General features: G+C 41.9%; 2 protein-coding genes across 12 annotated transcripts in view; one reads left to right on the top strand and one right to left on the bottom strand.

The window, feature by feature from the left end:
- fancm (FA complementation group M) overlaps positions 1–21,970 on the bottom strand; it is a 57,734-nt gene extending 35,764 nt beyond the window's left edge. For all 11 annotated transcript variants that reach the window (XR_006025314.1, XR_006025315.1, XM_042071443.1 and 8 more), the window contains exons 1-4: positions 20,812–21,970; positions 20,564–20,736; positions 20,388–20,465; positions 19,896–20,054 (exon numbers count right to left, since the gene is read on the bottom strand). Coding sequence is in view for 9 of the 11 variants with exons in the window: in XM_042071443.1 (XP_041927377.1) it covers positions 19,896–20,054; positions 20,388–20,465; positions 20,564–20,736; positions 20,812–21,469 (1,068 nt within the window). In the remaining 2 variants the exon portion in view is untranslated. The remainder of the gene's footprint in view (positions 1–19,895; positions 20,055–20,387; positions 20,466–20,563; positions 20,737–20,811) is intronic.
- On the top strand, positions 1,478–15,233 carry soul3 (heme-binding protein soul3). The gene is made up of 5 exons (XM_042071453.1): positions 1,478–2,056; positions 7,473–7,567; positions 13,015–13,156; positions 13,403–13,586; positions 13,866–15,233. The coding sequence occupies exons 1-5, from the start codon at positions 1,810–1,812 to the stop codon at positions 14,035–14,037; spliced, it is 840 nt and encodes a 279-aa protein (XP_041927387.1). The 5' UTR covers positions 1,478–1,809; the 3' UTR covers positions 14,038–15,233.
- Positions 21,971–22,155: the final 185 nt, after the last annotated feature.

Genomic DNA, 22,155 nt, shown 5'->3' with positions numbered 1-22,155 from the left:
CGCATAATGTTTTAAGCAGAGAGCGAGCAGTGAGCAGAAAATGACATGCTTGGAAGATATCTCTATGGGTTTAGTTCGGGAAATATTACAACATACACTATATCACTATAGTAAATACTGTAGAAATATTGTTTGAACAGGCTCTTTAAATCTTCCAACAACAAATACACAAAAATCTCTCTCCTCTCTCTCTCTCTGCCAGGTGGATGCTGCAGGAGCTCAGTGTGAGACTGCTTGTGTTTGGGTTCTGCATCAAGAGTAAATAATCCCTTCAGCTCTACGTGGTAGACAGGCAGGGCTGTATGGCAGTTGGCTGCGTCAAAACTGCACTAGTAACCTTCCCTGAGCTCATAGTCCCTTACGCACACGGATGGATGCACACACAGGCACAATCCCCTTTCACAAACGCTGACACTAATGCATGGGGCAGACGATCCATCGACACAATTAGTAAGATGGCCAACTAAAAGCCACACACCATGTGCCCAAAAATCACTCAAATACATTAATACTTTAAGTTATTGGTTGAAGATATTTGGTTGTAGAAGTTTGAGTTATTTTTGTATTTATTTTTAATTGTGAGATGAAATTTATGTAATTGCAGTAGTATGTTATAAAGTGAATGTAACATCCTCCATCCTTCCTTCGGCACAGGGATTTTTCATTCCAATAAAATAATGTATAAGATTCTAAAATGCCATGTACTATGGACACCTTGTACAACATTCTAATTACAGAGTCTAATACCAGAGAGGGTTAAAACGGAGCTAGTAATCAAGGATCTTTGGCAATACCTTGATGTAGCCTATTGGATAAAGAAACCTGACTCAATCACATGTGATTACTTAGATAAAAAAAAGAATGTTATTTGAGTCAGATATTAGGGATGTCATTACCCTGCCTCGTTCACATAAATGTTCTGGATGTTTAAGCATTTTATCATCATAGCCATAATAGAGAAGAGTTGTCCTGACCAGCTCTTTATGGTGCCCCAAGTATGGGCGTCAACAAAAGCAGTTCTTTACTTGTTCATCGGTTCTCTCATTGAGAGAATAATAACGCCAGGGGTCGCTATTTGTGGTAGGCTACTTGGAAAAAGAACGCAACTGTATTTTTCCCCAACACAAATCTATCTATATCTAGCCTATATCTATACAGTATACCAATATTTCATATTGTTTCATATCATATCATACGGTTAATTATTATCCCAAGGCATAATATTTGTGATGGTATTTCCTTGTGTGCTTTTATTTGTTTTTAACACAAACAGACTCACTGTAGGATACTGATCACTGTACTGATCATACCATTAACATTAACATTTGGGACATTTCACAAATACCGAAGATAATATTTTTAGACAACCTGAACATGTATGTGAAGCTTTTGTGCACCTTTTCTCCCCTCTCCTCGAGAAAGGAGGGGTAAGAGTTTAGGTCACGTGGTCTCCCATCCGCTCTTATAAACATCAAGTTCAGCAGTCCACTGGAAACGTCACGTAGCCTACCGACGTGCGTCGCCGAAGTGTTGCGATTTTACACAGCAGATACAAAACAGCACCGTTGTTTAGATGTTACTTGTGCTCGCTATATACAAAATAAGAACACTGTGTAGATATCGAAATGAGAATCAACGCATGGCTGGATAGCGATCAGCTATTTTCGCCGCCTCTTCGACTACCATCACGCCTAATCGCTATATTTAGTAGCATAGCGATATTGTAGTCTAAACGTTATTTATTTAAGTTCAAACGCTGTGATCAGTGGCGCAATAAAACATAGAGACGAAACATTACCCGAAGAAAGTATGGACAGCGGAGGGTGTCCATTAAATGGTGGAGGGGGCGAAAGTCGCATAAACGAGGACAACAGGGGATCCCAATACGGGATGATCACACTGGAAGATCTCGAGTCTTTCTCGGAGGACCAGCTCTCCGACTCCGGGAACGGGAGTTTGGAAGAGGGCGAAACCATGGATGAGGACGAGAATAACGACAGACTGCTGCATTACTGGCAGGACGTGGCGAGAGGACATCGTGTGGAGGTTCCTGGAGGTAAACCATAAGCTAAGGGCATGGTGTTCAATCGGTGAGGTAGACGATCGGCTAAGTCACCCACGAAAAGTATTTCAGTGTTGTGGGCTGAACCAGCACAGACAGCAATGAGGCACATCTTGATGTGAGGCACATATCACATATAGGGCATGACCGCGAATCCTACGTGCAACATTTTGACAACAATAACGCTGGCCGTCCCCTTGTTCATTTCCTGTTCTATCGACCGACCTACTTTCTGCTAAGCAAATGAGCAGTGATTTGAACCTTAGTTTGTACAGTGACCTGCTTTAAGCCATTCTTTTAAATGTTGTTCTTTGGTATTCTGATGTAGCAGATATACCAAGTCAGAAAATTAGTCAAATTTGTCTCTAAGCTATTGACTGTAGCCTATGTTGAATTGGGCTACTATCAAGCAAAACATGGTATAGGTCACAATGTACAGAAAACCATTCTTATTTCCACCGCTAGGTTTGGCTGATTGTGTCAACATAAACACTGTACCCCCATCATTCTGACTTCTTAACATATTTTGGTTAAGATGCTTTTTACAGAGCTTATAATATGATACCAGATTGATCACGCACCAGATATAATTGCTTTACATTGTCTGGGTGGGGGAAACTGTACCATGGATATCATTTTGCATCGACAGACAGTAAAGTAAATATGAAGCTGTTCACACAAAGATAGATGCCTCCATGACATCCATTTACAGCTATAAGCTACTGCACCAATTTTTTTTTTATTTTAAAACATGATTTCCAGATTCCTGATTGCTTAAAACCAACTGAAGAAAGAATGGTCACTAATGAAATGTAGCCATGCCAGCTTGAGTCATGGGTGGATGGGAATTAGCCAAATTGGGTTCTTCAATGCCAGGGATTCGGAAGCGGGCTGGGACCCGACAGGCGTCCACACGGACACGCTCCCATTTGGTCGTCTTGCCGTCTGCTCTTAGTCACGCGATGCCTAGTGTGCCTCACAAACACGCTCACATTTAAGATACTCATGCTGACACCGATGCAAAACCCTGAAAAATGCAGCTTCATTCAAGTGAGTAATGAGAGGTAAGACTAGGGTAAGAGAGCCATGTTTGCTTTCTGACAGGTGTTGAGGAGCGTCAACACACAGGCAGTTGGCACTGGCAGTGGCAAGTCAGTTGATATTACACGTTGTGTGTGATTCTGTGAAGTGACCTGGTAACAGTGTTTTACATTTGTTGTGATTCTATAAAGTTACCTTATAACAGCAATGTATAAATGTCAAGAACAAGCAATGCATACTATACTACACTATGTTTATCACTTTATCTGAACTATGATCAAAGTCATAGATAACACTTGAACCAGCTGTTTGGGTTACATCTTACCATTAGGAACCTAATAGTAGTTTGTATGTGTACCTGGAATGTAACCTGTGATCCTAACCGTCAGCCAGTCAGAACCTCCTAGACTGTCTGACCTACTTTCCTGCATGACTCAGCCATAAGGGTGGGGTTTGGTTGTGGGGGTTGGGGTCCTGGGAATTTGAGTGCAAGTCCAACTGGTGACCTTTGACCAGATTTGCTCCACAGTCTCAGCATTCTCACATGTCTCACATTTAGGATGACTAGATTTAACAGGAGAAGAGTATAGAATGCAAAAGAACAGGGCTACCTACATGTATGTACATAGGCTCGTGCTGTGCGTAGTGCCATTCACATAGACAGTAAGTCAATCACCCAAGTCAACCTGAGTCGGTTATTTTTGCAGTGACAGACACATAAAGCAGACCAAGATGGAAATTCCCAAAAAAGGAAGAAAGAAATGTGATCCCAATTCAGCCATTATCATTGTGATTTCAAAAGGCACATTCATTTCCTCTCAATCTTGCCATCTCAAATCAATATAACAATACCATGACGAAAACTACAACTTTCACACATGGCCTTAGTCCAGACACGCAGAACTCTTTGCGGCACGTCAGACTTGAAATCAATTTGCAGTGACACCAAGCTGGATGGGTGTCTGGCAAGGGCAGTGAGGTGAAGGCAGAGTTGCCCCAGTCAACCTACTTTTGGAGGCTATGGAATGTGGTCTTACAGAGCACGAGTGCATCTGCGGTGTGAGAAGGTGGTGCTTCATACCAGACCAAAGCGAGTAGAAGTGTGTGTGACTGAGTCAACATAATGTATGTGTGAACCTAGTGTGTGTGGGTAATATGTGTGCATGCGTGCGCATAACCCCATAATGTCTGTGTGTGTGTGTGTGTGCGGTGGGGGGGCTATGGGAATGCAGCTGTCCCTCTGCATCCCAGTAATCTCAAGGGGGCTGGACATCCCTCTCCCTTCCACCCAAGCCGTGGCCAAACCAGCATAAGAGTTTTGTTTTCTGGGTTAATTTTTTCCCCCTCCATTTTGGTTTGGGGAGGGCATGACACTTGACAGCCATGTGGCTGTGTGTGGGCCTAGGGCAGAGTGGGAGATTGCACTCTTGTTGGTTGTTGTGAAAGCTTGACACAAAATTCAGAAGTAATATTTAGAGGAACCTTCAGGCAGTACAACAATCCTTGGTCCTTTTGCTTTACTTCAAATGCTAGGCTGATAATGTCAGAGAAGCCACACACTACCATCACAATGTTGACTGTTGAAAAATAGATAGACCCACACACCACATAGCTTCCAACAGTACCCACAGTAAAAACAAACTGAACTCAAACATCACACTTAAACTATATTGGCCTAATTACTATTACATGTATATATAAATACATACACGTTTGTTTGGATATAGGTAGTCAACAACATCTATAGGCTGTCTGATTAAAGGCTTTGACCTCACAACCCTGGGGAAGCCTCCTGCAAATATAGGTGGGGATGGGCAGACCTTTGCCTCTGAGGTGCTATCAGTTTGGAGGTTATTAGACATCACTGTATATCATCTCATACAGTATCATCCAGCCATGGCTGTTACCCAGGCTCCCAGCTGAGCCGAAACCACAGGCTAAGCACTGAGCTGGTTCAGGTCTCTCACTCAAGGAGATTAAAGCTCTCAGTGGGGGGTTGGGTAGAGAGTCACTGTCCAGCAAATCCAATCCTGAAATACTGTAGGCCAGCCACACAGTACAGTAAACCTCTTTGCTCCCACCACGACCTCCACCACCCAAAGCTTGTTTGTAAAAGGCATTTGGGGTACAAAGTCCATCGGCTACTGTAAGAACTCGTCAAAGCGGCTATTGTTGCTGCTGCAAAATCGGTGAAGCCTAATTACTGTGAGGGGCGTGGGGCCTTAATCAACTTGGTATTTGAATATCCAGGTCATAATTGTTCTTTACGAGAGTCATGTGAGTTTAAAGAAAAGAACATGGCGGAGGCAGTCTGCCAAACTTTGGCAATGAATGAAACACTGTAGGAAGCCTTTAACAGCATTAAGAGTAGTTGAAATAACAAGCAGGCGTCCCTGAAGAGTGACTCATTTTCTCCCTTTTTCCATTCTATTCATTTCCATTCATTCTTTTCAACATCTCCATCTTTCATGTGTCATATGCAAGCCCCCTGAGTTAAGTAACCCCATACTGTATGATCTGCCAGGGTCAGTGTTTTGCATTTGTTGTGTCAGGCCCAAGTGAGTCATGTCGGGGAAGTGGACTTGACCATGCAACACACACAGACATGCTCAGTGCTGTCAACAAAGGGATTTGTCAGGGGTGGGCTCAGTGTAAGGTAAAGAAAAAGTCCAACCCCTGTTACATAAGAGTGGGGTCTGGCCACATGGCTAACTCACGTTATTTACAGACGCCGCATAACAACTCTCTCACTCTCTTGGTTTCTCTGTCTATCTTTCGTGATAAGGCAAGACGTATCAGCGGTTTCAATTTTATTAGCCAAATTGCCTGCAGCCTGCATTAGTAGTGTGCCCTTGTCATTGTGGTTTAACGGAAGAATGTGTAACCGGTGATAATAAACTGACATAATGATATGCATCTGTTTCAGTTTGCTCTCTTCGGCACGCACTCTTTAGCATGAATACCATTACTTCCCATACAGTTACAGTTACTTCCCTAAGCACAGGAGGCAAACCAGTAGATTGAAGCCAAGTTTGAATGTGTGTATGCAGGAGTATGTGTTCGGGTATTGTCAATGTGCATGCATAGCACATAGACTTTCATTCGTGTGTGTGTGTGTGTGTGTGTGTGTGTGTGTGTGTGTGTGTGTGTGTGTGTGTGTGCCCTTCCCTGTACTGGCCAAAGCCAGCCCCTGTGGCAGCTACAGAAGGTGTAGGTTTACCCTGTACTCAGCAGCGTGTCTGATGGCTGTGGTTGTCCCAGATGAGTTTTCCCCTCTCTAGCCCTCCCTGTCTCCCTCTGCTGTGGCTCACCCAGCCCCAGCCCTTAACCAGACCAGGCTCACCCCGGCCCCTCTTATCAATGATTTACAGCCCTGGCTGCGGTCTCTTACCGCGTTAGCTCACCTCACTCCTGCATGCATCCGCTTTCACGTAAACAGCAACACGGCCAGTTGAGTGACACTTTAGATTTCTGCCCACTCACTTGCAATCAACCAGAATAACAATAGTCCCATTCCTTCAGTCTGGTTAACGCCACTCCACATCCTACTGAGCATTAGTGAGCAGTATAAAGTAATCCTAGCTCATCTAGTAGAGTCTACTACTGTGCTACAGTGCAGTACTTCACTATAAAAATTCAAGTTTGTACAATGTTACAGATGGAACAATTACTATTCATGTCACAGTTCACAGAGGGCATGACTTCACATGAAGTATGTGTAACTCTTGTACACTGTAAGCTGTAATATTGGATGAGATTGGGGGGGGGGGTCTTGTCAGCTGGACAGAGGGAGTTGGCAAGGGAGTTGGCAAGGGCTCACGACCAGACCTGATTTGGTCAGGCAGGCTGGACAGAACTCTACGTCCTTACAAATACTGTGTAAATAGAAGAGTTCTGCACTTTGATTCCAAAAACCCTTATAGAACATTCATTAAGGGCTTGCAGGTATTCACAAGTTTGCTGCTGTGCTGAGACTCAACCAACAAAGAGCTTCTGATCTCACTTGGAAAAGGTTATATGCAGTACTAATTGTCTCTTTGGGAACAGACTACATAAGCTAAGTACAGTCAGAAAGCACTTCAGCTTCATTCACAGCAGTCTACGCAAAGATCTGACAGAGGAGAAAGTTAGGATTGCTCCAGACATTTGTTTTAAAAGCTGCAGACTGTACAAGCTTTGTTGTTCTATTCTGTAGTGGACACCCTTTTCAGCCCATCAGGAGAAGACAGCTTTGTTCAGTGTCTTTTTTTCTGTTCCATTGACCTGGTTGATATTGAATGCCATGTGGTTATGACTCCTGTAGTGTGTTATGACTGCTCATGTGTACACTGCATCCATTTTTATCATCTGCTGCTCTTTCTTCTTACAGACATGGCACAGCCAATTCAGCAGATCACCAGCAACAACAATGGTGCACACACTCGCGAGAAGGTCCCGTTCACACTCATCGGCCGAAAGGAAAAGGCAAGTACACTAACTGCACGCATACACAAATTCTCTCTCTCTCACGCACGGTACAAACACATGTACACTGGCATACATGCAAAAAGAAGTTTCAAGTTGTGTAGAGCAACTAAGATGGGAAGCAACCAACCAACATCCAAAATACTAATTAGCCTATACTGACACCTAGCATCTTAGGTTGTTTTATAACCACACATTTTCTTACAAACAAACATACACACATACAGTAAAAATAAACACAAACATACACACCTACACAAAGAGACATTCTCTACAAAGTAAGGATTGACTGGGATAACACACTACCCAGTAGCATTCAATCATTGTCATGACAAACTCATCTTTGATTGTATGGACACACATCTGTTTATGGTGTTTTGCACTACACACACAAAGAGAAGGAGCTAGTCTGCTGTTTAGCTGGTTAAAAAAACAGCAGTGTTTGGGGAAGGCAGTGTGTAACCACCATCTGCTCATGTGTTTAGTCCGCTTATCAGATCCCTGGGAACACATCTGGCTTACCTAGTGTGTGTGTGTGTGTGTGTGTGTGTATGTGTGCTTTGGTGACACAACTTTAGGTCACATTAAAAAGAAACCAGTGTACACATACAGCTCTGTAGCAGTCTTTCACATACACTGCAATCAGTGTCTCTATATCAAAACATCACTTTTATGGTCTGTAAAAATCAGAGGGGTCAGCAGCCTTGTACTTTTGCCTTTCCCCCACATTTCATGTCAGCGTGGCAACTATTGCAGGTTTTACAGAATATGATTGTCTACTGATTTCACAGTCGGGGACTACATTTCCAAAGTCGTAATGAAATCAGTGAAATTAGAAGGAGTTGTGCTGTGCTCCTGTCATCTTAATCGTTTAGTGTAGTGTGGCAGTCTTGGTGGCCCAGTGATCTGCCTGAAAATACTTCTACACATCTTAACACTTTTCTTTCACCTTTCTTGTACACATGTCTAGAATGTAGACGTAGCATGAGCTAATTTGATGTTGTTATGCATATCACTCTGGGGATGTTGCACATGCAATTTTTTGCAGACTTGTAAATAGTGACCCTCCAAGATTCCCATTCTTTGTAAAGTCATAGTTTGATTAGTCTGTGATTAGTTTGTGACTATAAAATCTTTGACTTGTCTATAGATATGAGAGGGTGTCAGACTGCATTAGAAACTATGTCTTTCACAGAAAACATATCATTCTATTAGGCCCAACTGCAAACACAGTTTAGAGTAGCCAAGAGCCGTGTAATGTGACTTCCTCCTCACAGTCAGATGTGATTTTTGCACCTATACACTTTCCACCTTCCAAGGAGGTGGAACCCCTGTCCTTACTTTAAACCATGCAGATGTTACATGCAGTAAGCCAGTTAAGGTTGAGTATAAATAAAATGCTCTAATAGGCTTAGCCTAGGAGGAGCCTGTAGAGGGTTTGGGAGGTGCCCAGGGGATGGACACAGGTTACAGGAGGACTCAGTCACTCCGTCCTTGTCCCTGTTTTTCTCACGCTTTCAAATTCTTATACTCATATGACCGATTGACCGCCAACACCTCAGAACCAACAGCTCCACCCACTCACACATGTCACAAACCTACACTAATCAGTTATTTCAGAGTTTTTAAATATTTTTTTTGTAATGCCATTTTGGCAAACATACGACTGTTGGAGCCATATTTAGATATTTTGAATTTGTGATAAAAAGAGAAGGAACCTGCAAAGAAATACTATCTTTGACTATCATAATATAAATATGAATTCTGAATAAATATAATATAAATATATGATTTGACACATTATTATGAAAAGACAAAGTTATAAAAAGTTCAAATGAATTGTTATGAATCAATATGTCTGATACTTACCTTGATCATGTCAGCCAACAGAGATTGCTATGATGTACCTGCTACCTACCTGTGACATGATATTGTAGCTTCTCCTTAAAGCGTCACTATGGCACGAATATTCAACCCTTAAAGGAAGACACCACTTTTTGGGAAATTTTTGCCAATTTTTGCATCTAACCCAGCGTTTGATAAGACGGTACATACCCTTCTCCTCTCTGTGCATGCAATAACCCAGTCTGACGCTGTTAGCCTAGCTTAGCGTAATTCACTGAAAGTGGGTTAGACCAGTTAGCCTATAGCTAGACTATTGCTAAAATCGCTATATAAATAAAAAAGTGACTAAAAGGGAGCTGTAGGCTAACTGGTTTAATCCCCTTCCAGTGAATTATGCTAAGCTATGCTAACAGTGTCAGGCTGGGTAATTTGTTTTTTTGTTTGTTATTGGTAAACCAGAGTTTGAAATTGAATTAATTATGTTTCTGTTATTTAAACTCATCTCTCTGCGTGCTTATTAAGGGCTGAGTGTCAGAAGACAAGACTATATGGAATATTTTAAGCAGGAATAGCCATCGCAATAGTCAGAAAACTACACCAGGAATTGATGAGTTACAAAGGACTAAATGGATCATCTGGCAAGGAATGTTGAAGCTTTGCTGTTTAATGCTGAAGTGGAAGGACGCGATTGATTGAATAAAGAAACAACGCATCGGTTGTGAGTACTGGAAATTTAACTTTAATCAATGAAAGCAACCAATAGGAATGCAACGCAAATAGTGAAGCAACACATTACCAGTGGACTGAAATTGCGAGTTTTAACACTTAAAAGAATCTACAAAGATAATTGTGACCTAAAATGACTTCTTGTACAAGGTAGAAACATTGAATATGTAGATGAGTGCATGAAGACATAATTACTTGCAGTCATGATTTTAAAAATGTGCAGAATGCAGTGCAAGAACTCCTATCAGAAGAAGAAAAGGAGCCTCGATTGATGAATTTCAATGACTTCATGAAAGAAGTTTAAAAATGGAAGAAGGAACAACAAAGTCTGCAAACAGAAGTTGAACCTAAAGACAGCATTTCTAATTTGTCGAAAGGGTCAGTGTCATTTAAGGCCTCTTCTGTGGCTTAAATAGCTGCCGCTAAGAAGGCCGCTCTAAAGGCTTGCTCAAAAGCTTTACCAGCCAACCGCCTTACAGATGGAGGAAGCCACTTCAAAATTAAAGACAGAACAGGCAGAATTGCAAACACAAATAGCTGCTGCAGATGCAACAATTAAAGCGTGATTATTATTAAACGTTGAACGACAGGCTGACGCTAATGCCTATTATGAAGCAGGCAAAGCAGAAAATGCTTAATGACACCTCAGCCATAAAATTCGCTCCTATGGCTACAGTTCCTAAGACTGCACGTCAGAGAGCAGTAAGGCACATGCATAGTGGCTCTTGAGCTGCCGCAAGTTCATCTAGCCCACAGGTGAAGACCAGTAGGCCTAATTGCTCTTCCAAAAGCTTTAGTCTAATGGTCCAAAAGCAATTTGCTGATCTTATGATTATGCAACAAAATCTTTCCCTATTGCTTAGGAGATATGTGCAAGTGTTTGATGGTGCCCCACTGTCTGAACAAACGGTCATTCAAGCTTTTAAATACCTGATAGAGGACAAGAATACTGGACAGCCGGTAAAGTTGATGACGGGAAATCACTTCACTTTGTACCTTAGTGAATGTTGCAATGCAGTGCAAGCCCTGGGATACATGGATGAACTGGACATTGCATCAGAATTTAAATTGATCGTATCCAAGGCTCTGTACAAGCACCTTGAAAGATGACAGACAACAGCTTAGGAGTCAGTCCAAAGAACAAACACATGTTAGATTCACACATCTTTTAGAATTTTTGGAATCTCAATCCAGTATGTTACTGCATCCAGAGTTTGAAGACATTAAATATCATACCCCTAATAAAGATGCAGTCTCAAAACGCAGAATTACTGGTGTGACGACACCAGTTCCCACCATGATAGATAGATAGATAGATAGATACTTTATTGATCCCCAGGGGAAATTCAAGAACAGGACATGACATCTAAAGTACATGTTGCTGTTTTGGCCTTATGTAGTCATGCCGAATTAAAGTTGCAAAGGAAGCAAGATCATCAAAACATCATCTTTCTTGATCGGCCACTTTCTGTACTGAAAAGCTTGTGATCCAGCTGAATGCCAAAGGACGCATAAATGCAATCCTTTTGCGAACAATGAGGCAGGAAAGACCTGTTACGAATGTACCATACCATGGTGTTTACCACAAGCAAAAAGTGCTGCTTTGAAGTCGGAAAGACAAAGTTCTTAATTCAGCCTCCGAACTGAAAGATGAGCAACACGGCTTAAATGCAGAGAACTTGGATAAGGCAGAAGTCAATCATTCTCTACGAACAACTCCTTTCACTCTCATAAGAAAGGGCAAAGGTGTATCAACAGACTCTGTTTGCTCCTGGAAGCTGACAAGTCAGCTGAAGAGCGTGACTGTCAGACTCTGAGGACCTACCAATATGCACGCATTCACAAATTGACAAACATGCACATGTCACTGCATGCTCACACACATCAGCACATATCTTTGCATACAATTTGCACCACATTCACACTCAATGATCCTTAACATCCACGGACTCCTCGTTGTGACACCACATTCACACCTACTGGACCCTTCCATTAGACACATGCAACTTTGGGGATGATGGGGAATGTAAAAATAAAAAGTAAAAACACAACATGACAAATGTTTTCTCACATTGATGAATGTTGTGATGTTGGATGATGACTGATAATTGCAATGTGATGAAATTTAATTCTGTATATTTGGTTTGTATTTGGTCTTGTATTCTGGCTCTGTTGAATTTCATTTTGGTAATTTATCTGCTATGGCATTAACAATTAGGGACCAGTATGTTGGAGCCATATCTGTGAGAAGAAAATAAGAAACCTACAAAGAAATACTATGTTTGATTATAAGATTGATTTGATACATTATTATAAAATGACACATGAAGTTATGAAAATTGTATATGAATTGTCAATATGTCTAATAATTAATTTGATCATGCCAGCCAATAGAGATTGTTATGTCGTACCTGCCACCTTACTGTCACATAATATCGTAGCTTAACACCTAAATAAGGTGATTTGAATTGCTTGTTGGCAGATTAGGCGGTGCCACAGCTTTCCGACCGCATTATGTCACCTTTTGAACCATTTGTAGCATCTGCATATAATTTTGAATGTTTATCTTTTTTATTCTGAAAATATTCCCTGTTTTTGTTTCTGGTAAGTAAACCAGAGTTTGTAGTTTAATAAATTATATTTCTGTTAAACTTCTGTTTAAACTGATCTCTCAATGTGTGCTTATTAAGGGATGTGTGTTGGGAGACTCCCAACTAACCACAGGTGGCTATATGGAATATTTTAAACTCGAATAGCCATGACATAGACAATATGTTGAGATTAATAGGTGGGGCGTAGACTAGGCCTATAATTGTGTGTTTGTCTGTTTGTGTGTGTGTGTGTGTGTGTGTGTATGTGTATGTGTGTTCTGACAGTGTGGGGACGTGCACTATGAGAAGCGCCACTATGAGAAAGCCCATTGGGCCTGCATCACAGTCTCCGAGGAAACGTATGAGCAGAGCATCTGCTACGGCTTCATGAGGATCATGAGATACATCTGCCAGCAAAACTCCGCAGGTAAGCACCCCTATACATATTTTTCCAGAACACACATTAGCTAACTGTGAGGTATTTCACAATGTGTCAGGGTAAATGCATTTATTACCAATTAGGCTAATGTAACAGACAGCAAATAATGCAGTCTGCAGAATGATTTAGAACATGTCCTAAGGGGGCACTGTAACACAACTGGTTACAGCGCCCATACCACATTCGAGTTCATGTGCCCACTTTTTCAATTGGTCAATCCCATCCTCCCCACAGGTAACTACTTGGGCATGACGCTGCCCATTGTGACTGTGGTGCACACAGACGAGATGCGCAGGGACCTGATGCGCGCCGTAACTGTGGCCTACTACCTGCCCGACCAGCACCAGGCCCAACCTCCACAGCCTCATGACGCGGACATAGTCATTGAGGAGTGGCCCGCCGCCATCATCTACTCCAGGTGGGGGGATGACACTGGCATCACCCAGGCATTAACATTTCACCAACCAGCATACAATTAAACCCACTTAAAACATAAAGGGCATTAAAAACTGGCCTACTAGGTCATATGTATAGTATACATGCAGTGTCTTATCTCAAACCAGTTCAATGTCTATTGTGTTTTGCTTTGCCCTGTAGTTCTGCCAATCGTGCTGAATACAACTCCTTCTTTGTGCAATAACTGCATAGTTATGTTTTCTTCTTGCTTAATTAAAAAAAAATTCTGTCCCTCTACTAGACCTTTCACTGGGGCAACTAATGAAGTAACGATTGTTAACGAAATCCAGGCCCTGTCAGAGGTGCTGGATACACCTGGCGACTGCGTCAACGACACCTTCATCATTGCCGGATACACCAACCCTGCTCACGCCAACCGACAAAATGAGATCTGGTTCCTGGAGAGGCGCTGAATGCCTCGGTTTTCTTCTCTGAGTCCCGCTAACCTTCAGAGACAAACTTCACTTAAGTCCAGTCCAAAACCGACCCATTTTATCCCATCACACTCCCTTCATCAGTCCCTACTCACCAACCTTACAAAGGCACACCTTGACCGTCCTCAATCCCATTAGGAGGGAGTTCTGGGCCAGGGGTGCTGTGGTGGGATGGGGCCTGGGAATGGGCTTCAATTACCCTCATGGGATGGGATTTCCAGCCCAGTGCTAGTCTACAGCCTTAGGGCCAAGAGAGACTTCATGTAATCACACAGTTTCTCATTAGCACAGCGTCTCTGTTGTCCAAGCTACCCACAGCCTCAACTCTGATATAAAACACCCCATCCCCACGCCCTCAGAAAGTCTACAGATAAAAAAGACAAGGGACGACTTTTGTTCAGAGAGGATGACATTTTGCTAGGGCCATGGGAAAAAAGTGACACTCTATAGTGAATCTTAAAAAGAATGCTACATTGAGGCTTGCCTTTGTCTCTGTTACAGTCATAAGAAAAATATTTCTTTTAGTCTAATTTAGACAAATACTCTGGAAGGGGTAGGAGGGGATTATTACAAGTACTATCCAGTGTAACAACTACTACTTGGTGACTGGTTTCTGTAGGATGACAGAAAGCACAGATGGTGATTGAAAGGTAACAAACCTGGTCAATTTCAGCAGCACTCATCAAGTACAACCACCCCAAGTCCTCATGCACAACTTTAGACACTTAAACCAGTTGAATGTATGAACACTCTCTCACGCAGATACATGTAAACTCATAGAGTAACAGTGACCTCTTATTCTGCCAACCTGAAAATCACTGCATCACTACACAACCAAATATTCAAATTCTCACTTTCTTCCTGTATGACAATCAAGCATGCCTTTTCCGCATGCCGCATTTTCTCGCTCTTAATTCTCTAAGCCATGCTGTGAACATACTGTCCCACACACACACACCACACGAACATACACACTCTAACACAGTTTCTGATATACCTCTATCAATCTATTTCTTACTTTACCTTGTGTCAGTGTTGACAGTGAGAAAGCACTTCTTGCCAGCTAACTTTGGCAACACTCAGCGACCTAGTAGGAGCAGTAATATGCTTGTTTGAATGAGAGTATGTAGAACTAACGTAGAATGATATATATATATATATATATATATATATATATATATATATATATATATATATATATATATGAGAGAGAGAGGGAGAGAGAGAGAGAATAGTGCTATTTTTGTTAACTATTTTTGAAGAAAAAAATATTACATAAGGAAAGTATACTGATTCTTTGGTGTTTTGTTTTCTTTCCTCTACATTTCACTCTAATGTTTTAGAGGTGTGACACAAATTCTAACGAATTCTACAGCAGTTTATAGGAAATCATTTTCTATCTCTTCTAAGTCTTTCTTTTTATTTAATAAAATTGACGATAAAAGAGAAGTAAAATTATATGTGCTGATGTAATTGGGTTGGTATGTCTTTGCACTGTGAGACCGTTTATCCTTATAGAAACCTTGTCGCTTAAAAATGTCATTGGCAAAATGTTGCGTTGTTTGGTTTTGTTCACTTTCTTCGCAGTTTTGTTTGCTTTCTTCGCAGTAGTTTGTTTAAAATCATTTGCCAAATCAATAGGTGGACACTCAAGTAACTCCTCACAACCTCATCTTGATCTCCAGCAACTGATGATCCATGCTATTGCCCGAAGAACATAGCTCCTGTTGCCATTCTACTCTCTAAGTCTGTGTTGAACAAGAGCAGCCTGACGTTGCAAGCTGTGGCAGTCAGTAACAGGATTTTAAACTGAGGGTCGTGCAGGATTCCCTGCAATGTGACTGAGGGCATTTCCAAGTCTATTTTCAGGACTACGCTACTACTACTGCTACAGATCTGGTTATCTGGGATCATTAAGCTAAACACATTGTTGGTTGTTGAGTTTTTTCCCCCCCAAAGTGTTTTGTAAAAGTGGGTTGTATAGTATCCAAGTCTGGAATGCATCAATTAAGAGCTACAGTGGATTTATTGATTATTTTGTTAATGTTCAGTTCCTTTCTATAAAAAAAATAAAAATAAATATGATCATAAACGATATCAAGATTTTCTTGTATGCCATTCAAATGAAGTCATTCTATGCTCAATCCTCCCTGAGACTTTTTCGAGGTAGAAACCAACCAATTTTATAATGCAAGCAAACACGCATATTGGCACAGTGGGCGAGCCTGAATGAAGTCCTCCTGTGTCAGTGTGTAGGCCTAGTCTATAAATAACCCCTCTTCACTGCCACAACTGGGCCACACATTGTAAGGGATAACGGCCGCCGAGGTGTCCTGTTATACGGAATAATGGACGAGGGCGAGTGGCAAAAAAGTCCCCGATGCGCAGCCTCCGCCGGAGTCCATTAATTCCGTATAACTGGACACACCTCGAAGGCCGTTATCCCGCTTATCATCCGGTTGCCACTGTAAAGCAAAGGAAACACGCGGTTTCGTTTAAAAAGAAGCTCAAGTTCAGCTTGTTGTACAACTTCCATTGGCCCTATACCAGCGATAGCATGGACAGTTAGTATAACTATATATACTCTTTTGATCCCGTGTGGGAAATTTGCTCTCTGCATTTATCCCAATCCGTGAATTAGTGAAACACACTCAGCACACAGTGAACACACAGTGAGGTGAAGCACACACTAATCCCGGCGCAGTGAGCTGGGTATGAACCGGCAACCCTCCGGTTACAAGCCCGGAACCCTAACCAGTAGGCCACGGCTGCCCCTACAAAGTTAGCTTGTTTACAGTTGATTCCATTCTTGCGATGCCTGCAACCGTAGTCCTACTATGGTTGTTATAGTTACCATTCATAAGCATTGATATGGAACGGTGTCCTGTTATTCAGAATTAATAGCCACCCCACCAGCCAATCAGAAAAGAGTATTTCTTCTCTCCGGGTGATAAGGACCAATCACATCCCGTTATGTTTAGGCTGAATGACAAGTTACAATATGTACCAGTGTTTTCTATGTATTTCTATTAAATGTTCAGTTGCAAGTCAAACTTACAAATTATATGTCACAAGCACTTTTGTTGACTGAAAAAAAAAAAAAATACATGCAAAGGCAGGGTTTTCTTCAGTGTTAATATGTACACTACCTGTCAAAAGTTTGGGGTCACTTAAAATGTTCTATTCCACTCCATTATAGACAGAATACCTATAGATAGAGATCATGTGCATTGCTGTTGTTGTTTTTTTCAGGGCAGCAGTTTTCAGATTACATTATGTGATTACATAATTGCAAAAGAATTCTCGACTGTTGTAGAAAGAAATGGCCGATGCATTTAATGCAATATCAGCCGATGGCTTTAATGCAATATCTACATTGCCCATTATCAGCAACCATTCATCCAATGTTCCAAAGGCACATTGTGTTTACTAATCTGATATCAATTTAAAAGGATAACTGAGAAAACATTGGAGAACCCTTTTGCAATTATGTAAGCACATAATGTAATCTGAAAACTGCTGCCCTGATTAACAAAACAATGCAACTGATCTCAGCTGGTATTCTGTCTATAATGGAGTGGAATAGAAATTTCTAAGTGACCCCAAACCTTTGACTGGTGTAGATGCAAAACATGCAAATGAAAAAATATATAAAAGTCCTTTTCTGAGTCAGAGTTTAGGAAGTGCCTGCAGCTACTTTCTAAACATCCAAAAAGATGCTAAATGTGCTCGGGGTAGTGTACACACATTCATACACACACACACACACACTTGGAGCAGCAGCAAAACAGTCTTCTATAACATGTAGGCTATTGCCTAGTGACAAACACAATAGGCCTTAGCAGAGCTATATATGGTGTGCAAAAGCAGCAAGCACCAAATTACCACATGCTCAGAGCAATTTAAAAGACAGCCTGAGTGGGTGATTATAATTATGAGTGATAACAACATCAAAGAAATTGTAGTTTGTAGGAGACACTTGGTTACCCTGATACAAACATAGGACACCTTTTGACTGGAGAGCCCACTTTGAAATATCTTAATAATTGTTGATAATCTTTTCACAAACAAAGCAGGCACCCTCACACTTATGTGGGGTAACTAATATCGTTGACAGAAAATATTACACCTTATTGATACCATAGTGATGCTATATTCCCTACCGCCAGGTCAGCACAGCCAGAGAAAGATGCCTCACAAATCAGCACAGCAACTTCTCAGGCATGCGTAGTCCCACTGCTTTCATTTTAATGTGGTAGATGTATCAAAACACTGGTGCTGAAAGTGGACCAAAAGTGTAGCAGTTGAATTCTTCTAATCTCTCTGACCTACTATAAGTGTATGTGTTTGGATTTATATTACAGGTAAGTTTCATAAGGTAACACAGACGGCATGTCAAAAGTCTCCTTTCCATGTACACTGTTCTGGAGGGATCGTTAACAATCTGCTAGCTTAGTTCATGTCTCAATAGCAGGATGGATTCTGCATGTAGTCTTTATCTAGCCTATGTGTGCCAGAGGCGGTGTGGACAGGTGCCAGAGTAACCCAAGCTAAAGGAGAAGATCTGTGTCTATCCCCCGGTTGGATATTTGGTTGTCTTTTGGCCATGATACACACACCAAAACATGGTCACAGACACCTGCTAGGGACAAACAGTCCGATACAAATTGACAATCACACTGCAATCAGTCACAATAGTGCATAATGAAGTTGGCCTTTTAATAAACACTATGTCCAAGATCCTTGATTACTCCGCTTCATTCCTCTCTGACAATGTCTTCCAGTTACATGGGCCTGTGGCATGCTATTTACACAATGGCATGCCACAGTGAGTTTGTCTCTGATTAGATGGAGGGTGGCGGGGCTGTTATCCCTGGTTATCCCTTGTTTAGACTGAGGGATAAACACTGACTGGGGCGCTGACTTGGCCACACAGGTGACCCAAAGCATGCCTGTTCAGTTCCCAACTTCCTTTATTGTCTGTCTGATTAAGACAGAGGTCAGCATGGGTGCACTCTCCTTGAGTAAGCTGATGTGCCCTGAAGTTGGCAGGCTAGTGTGGTGGGGGAGTGGGGGGTTTTGGCACGACCATTGCAGCATTCCAACTCTTCAGTGGCTCGCGAGAGATTAGTCTGAGAGCCTGCCTGTGTGTGTGTGTGTGTGTGTGTGTGTGTGTGTGTGTGTGTGTGTGGAGATGGGGAGGGACTTAGTTTTCCCTAATGAGCTCATTTGTGAAGTGCAAGGGCTGGGAGTACTACTCTCCAGGGAGCCAGGACTATTTATGATGTGCACAATGCTTTAAGGTGACTGTGGGGATTGGGATTGTAACACCACTTGTAATTGGATGCAATGAATTTGCTTAAGGCAGGATGTCCATAAGCTCACTAAGCTGTTGCTGGCTTTTGATGGCAGTGGTGTTGAATTAATCAATATATGTTAATATGTTGCATAGTTTTATCAGTTGCAGCCATAATTCTGACAGGTCTGATCGTCTCTAAATCTCAAATACTGAAATACATGACACAGAGTGCATACCTCTGCCTCAGTAGACATTGCACTGCTCAAAATGATCACACGGTGGCAGCACAATCACAAAAGAAAAGAGAACATTTTGTCTCATTTGCTAAAAGCTCAACAGCTCCACCTAGCACCCCTTCTTTGAACATTTGATACCAAGCTGTAGATCTACCGAAGATAGCAGCCTATTATATACAGCTCTGATTTGATAAGACCAACAGGGCAAGCAAATAAGCAATTGGTCAGCAGAATGAGGAAATTAATGAATGACACTTATTAGGGAAACAGAATCAGATCCAAGAGTCCTCAGAGTGTCCTACCAGTAGATAGCGTGTCTGGTATGCCTTCAAGGACTCCCCAAGTGGGACCACCACCTTGTCCAGGCTGCGCTGATGAGAGTGGGCCTGGATGTCTGGACTCTCCTCCGATCGCAACTCAATGTGAGAGATGAGCAGGTTGGAGATGACCTGCTGAACTGCCTATGTAGACATACCAAAGTGAGCTGTAATACACTGATTTATGTCTGCTTTAGTTTATGGCCTTTATTGTGTTTTCCTTATATGTTATGGATGCCATTGTTAAGTTAACAAGTACAATTGCTTTAGTGTCACAGCCTATGTATTCAGAAAAAAAGTACATGTTAACACACAAATTTAAGATATCATCATGTTATAAAACAATAATTTTAATCCAAACAAAAACTACCGATTCACAATAGGTGATGCTGGGAACATGGAAGGAGAAGGAGAGTTTCTGCAGTCTATTGACACACTCTCTCACACGCATTCACACACAGCTGCAGACTTGCTTACCTTCATGTCCCCTCCAGGGGTTGCACTGAGAGCCAGCACACGGAAATGGCGTGTCTGGTTTCCCAACTCCCTCACAACCTGCACAAAAACACAGCCATTGTCTTTTTAACTTGAAATATTGCATTGAGCAACTAATATACATTTTACTCCATGGCATCTGGTTTGTTGTGGTGTACCTGACAGTAGGCATGGTTTCCTGAGGCTTTGTGGGCTTCGTCAATCACCACACACTTGACCTGGGTGGCAGGACAGGTATTCCTTGACAGGTCATTCACCATCACTTGTGGCGTCAAAAAGAAAACCCTCTTTAACCGCCACAGCTCCCGTCTCTGCTGTGCAGGTGTGCTTCCTGGGAGATATCAACTTAAGATGTTATGGTGAAAAACGTTTTTTTTAATGCATGCAATTAATCTCTTGATCTTACCTGTCAGTTCTGCCATGTGTTCCTGGGGGATGCCCATGACCTTGTAGCAGGCTTCAATTTGCTGAGCAACGAGGGGTTTGGTGGGAGCCATGAAAACGATTTTTCCATATGGGTACCAGCGGTAGAAATTGTACATAACCACCGAGGCTATAAACGTCTTCCCCAGACCAGTTGGCAGACAGACCAGTGTGTTTTGAAAGAGTGATGCCTCCGATATTTTCAGCTGGTAATCTCTAATCGGGTAGTTGGTGGGATAAATCCATACTTTGCCAGAAGAGATGTCAAAACCAGGCAAGTCCGAAGATAACGCACTGGGAACAACAGCTGTGTCGCTAGTCTGGATGTCATACTGGCCATCGATACTCTCAAGAGATTTTTCAGCCTCATACACAGCCACTAACATCAACTCATCATCGTCTTCTGCCTCTGCTACATTTGAGGTACAGCTGGCAGTTGATCCTTGACCAATCCCACCCCAAAGAGATTTACGAAGAGGTAGAGAATTGTCGCCTTCCTGTTTCGTAACTTTCTGCGAATTTTGATTTTGATTTACCTTCCGCCGCCCGGGGTTCTTCTTCCCGACTTCATTTGGGGCTACTTTATGCGGTACACTGGCACCCCATGTCTGAAATAAAGTTTTTTGATTTGCACCACTCATTTTACCTGCTTGTTACATATGACACAAAATACTCAATATCGGTGGTCATCCTGGTCTCCTTTCAGTCACAAGCTTGCGGGTTGACGTGACAACCTAAATATGTTTAGCAGCTAACGGTAACTTAACGAAAATAATGGAGACGAAAGCTTTTTCCAATGCGTAGTCGTGACTGACAGTTAGATTCTAACAAACAAAACGCCTACGTTACCCGATGATGCTCAGCTATCTGGTTGGCTAGCCTAGTAGACACCACAAAAGTGTTACAAAACATAGTTCTAGCTAGCAAATACTAGCATTGTCTAGCTTGCTGGCAAACGTCCTTTTCAAATTTGTCGTTGTTGGAAATTAACTAACAAATGAAATGGTTAGAAGCCTCTAATCCGACGTAAACTTAAAAGTGTATATACTTTCGTTCATGTAAAGATGAAAACGTGAATTGAAAAGGGTTTAAAATGTTCTACTACTCAAGATGCCGTCGCTGATGTCAAATATGCCGCTGCCGCATGCATCATAGGTCAGCGACAAGAATACGTAACTGAGCATGTTCGGTAACGTCGGTTGGCGCTGAACTGCGCAGCTTAGAAGTGCTCAACTTCGTCACATTACATTCTGACGGCCTTTTTTTTGTTGTTTACCTGCTTTGAGTGGATACATTACACATTTTTGTACACAAAATATGAACTACA

The sequence above is a fragment of the Alosa sapidissima genome, chromosome 19 (assembly GCF_018492685.1).
Source record: "Alosa sapidissima isolate fAloSap1 chromosome 19, fAloSap1.pri, whole genome shotgun sequence".
Lineage (NCBI taxonomy): Eukaryota > Metazoa > Chordata > Actinopteri > Clupeiformes > Clupeidae > Alosa > Alosa sapidissima.
The sequence above is the reverse complement of the archived record's forward strand: the minus strand, read 5'-3'. Positions and strand labels throughout refer to the sequence as shown.

Bases quoted from the DNA above. Each gene is read 5' to 3' on its own strand.
- soul3 (XM_042071453.1), top strand. From the start codon at position 1,810: ATGGACAGCGGAGGGTGTCCATTAAATGGTGGAGGGGGCGAAAGTCGC. The intron at 7,568-13,014 runs GCAAGTACACTA...GTGTTCTGACAG, and splicing joins TCATCGGCCGAAAGGAAAAG to TGTGGGGACGTGCACTATGA. The intron at 13,587-13,865 runs GTGGGGGGATGA...TCCCTCTACTAG, and splicing joins GCCGCCATCATCTACTCCAG to ACCTTTCACTGGGGCAACTA.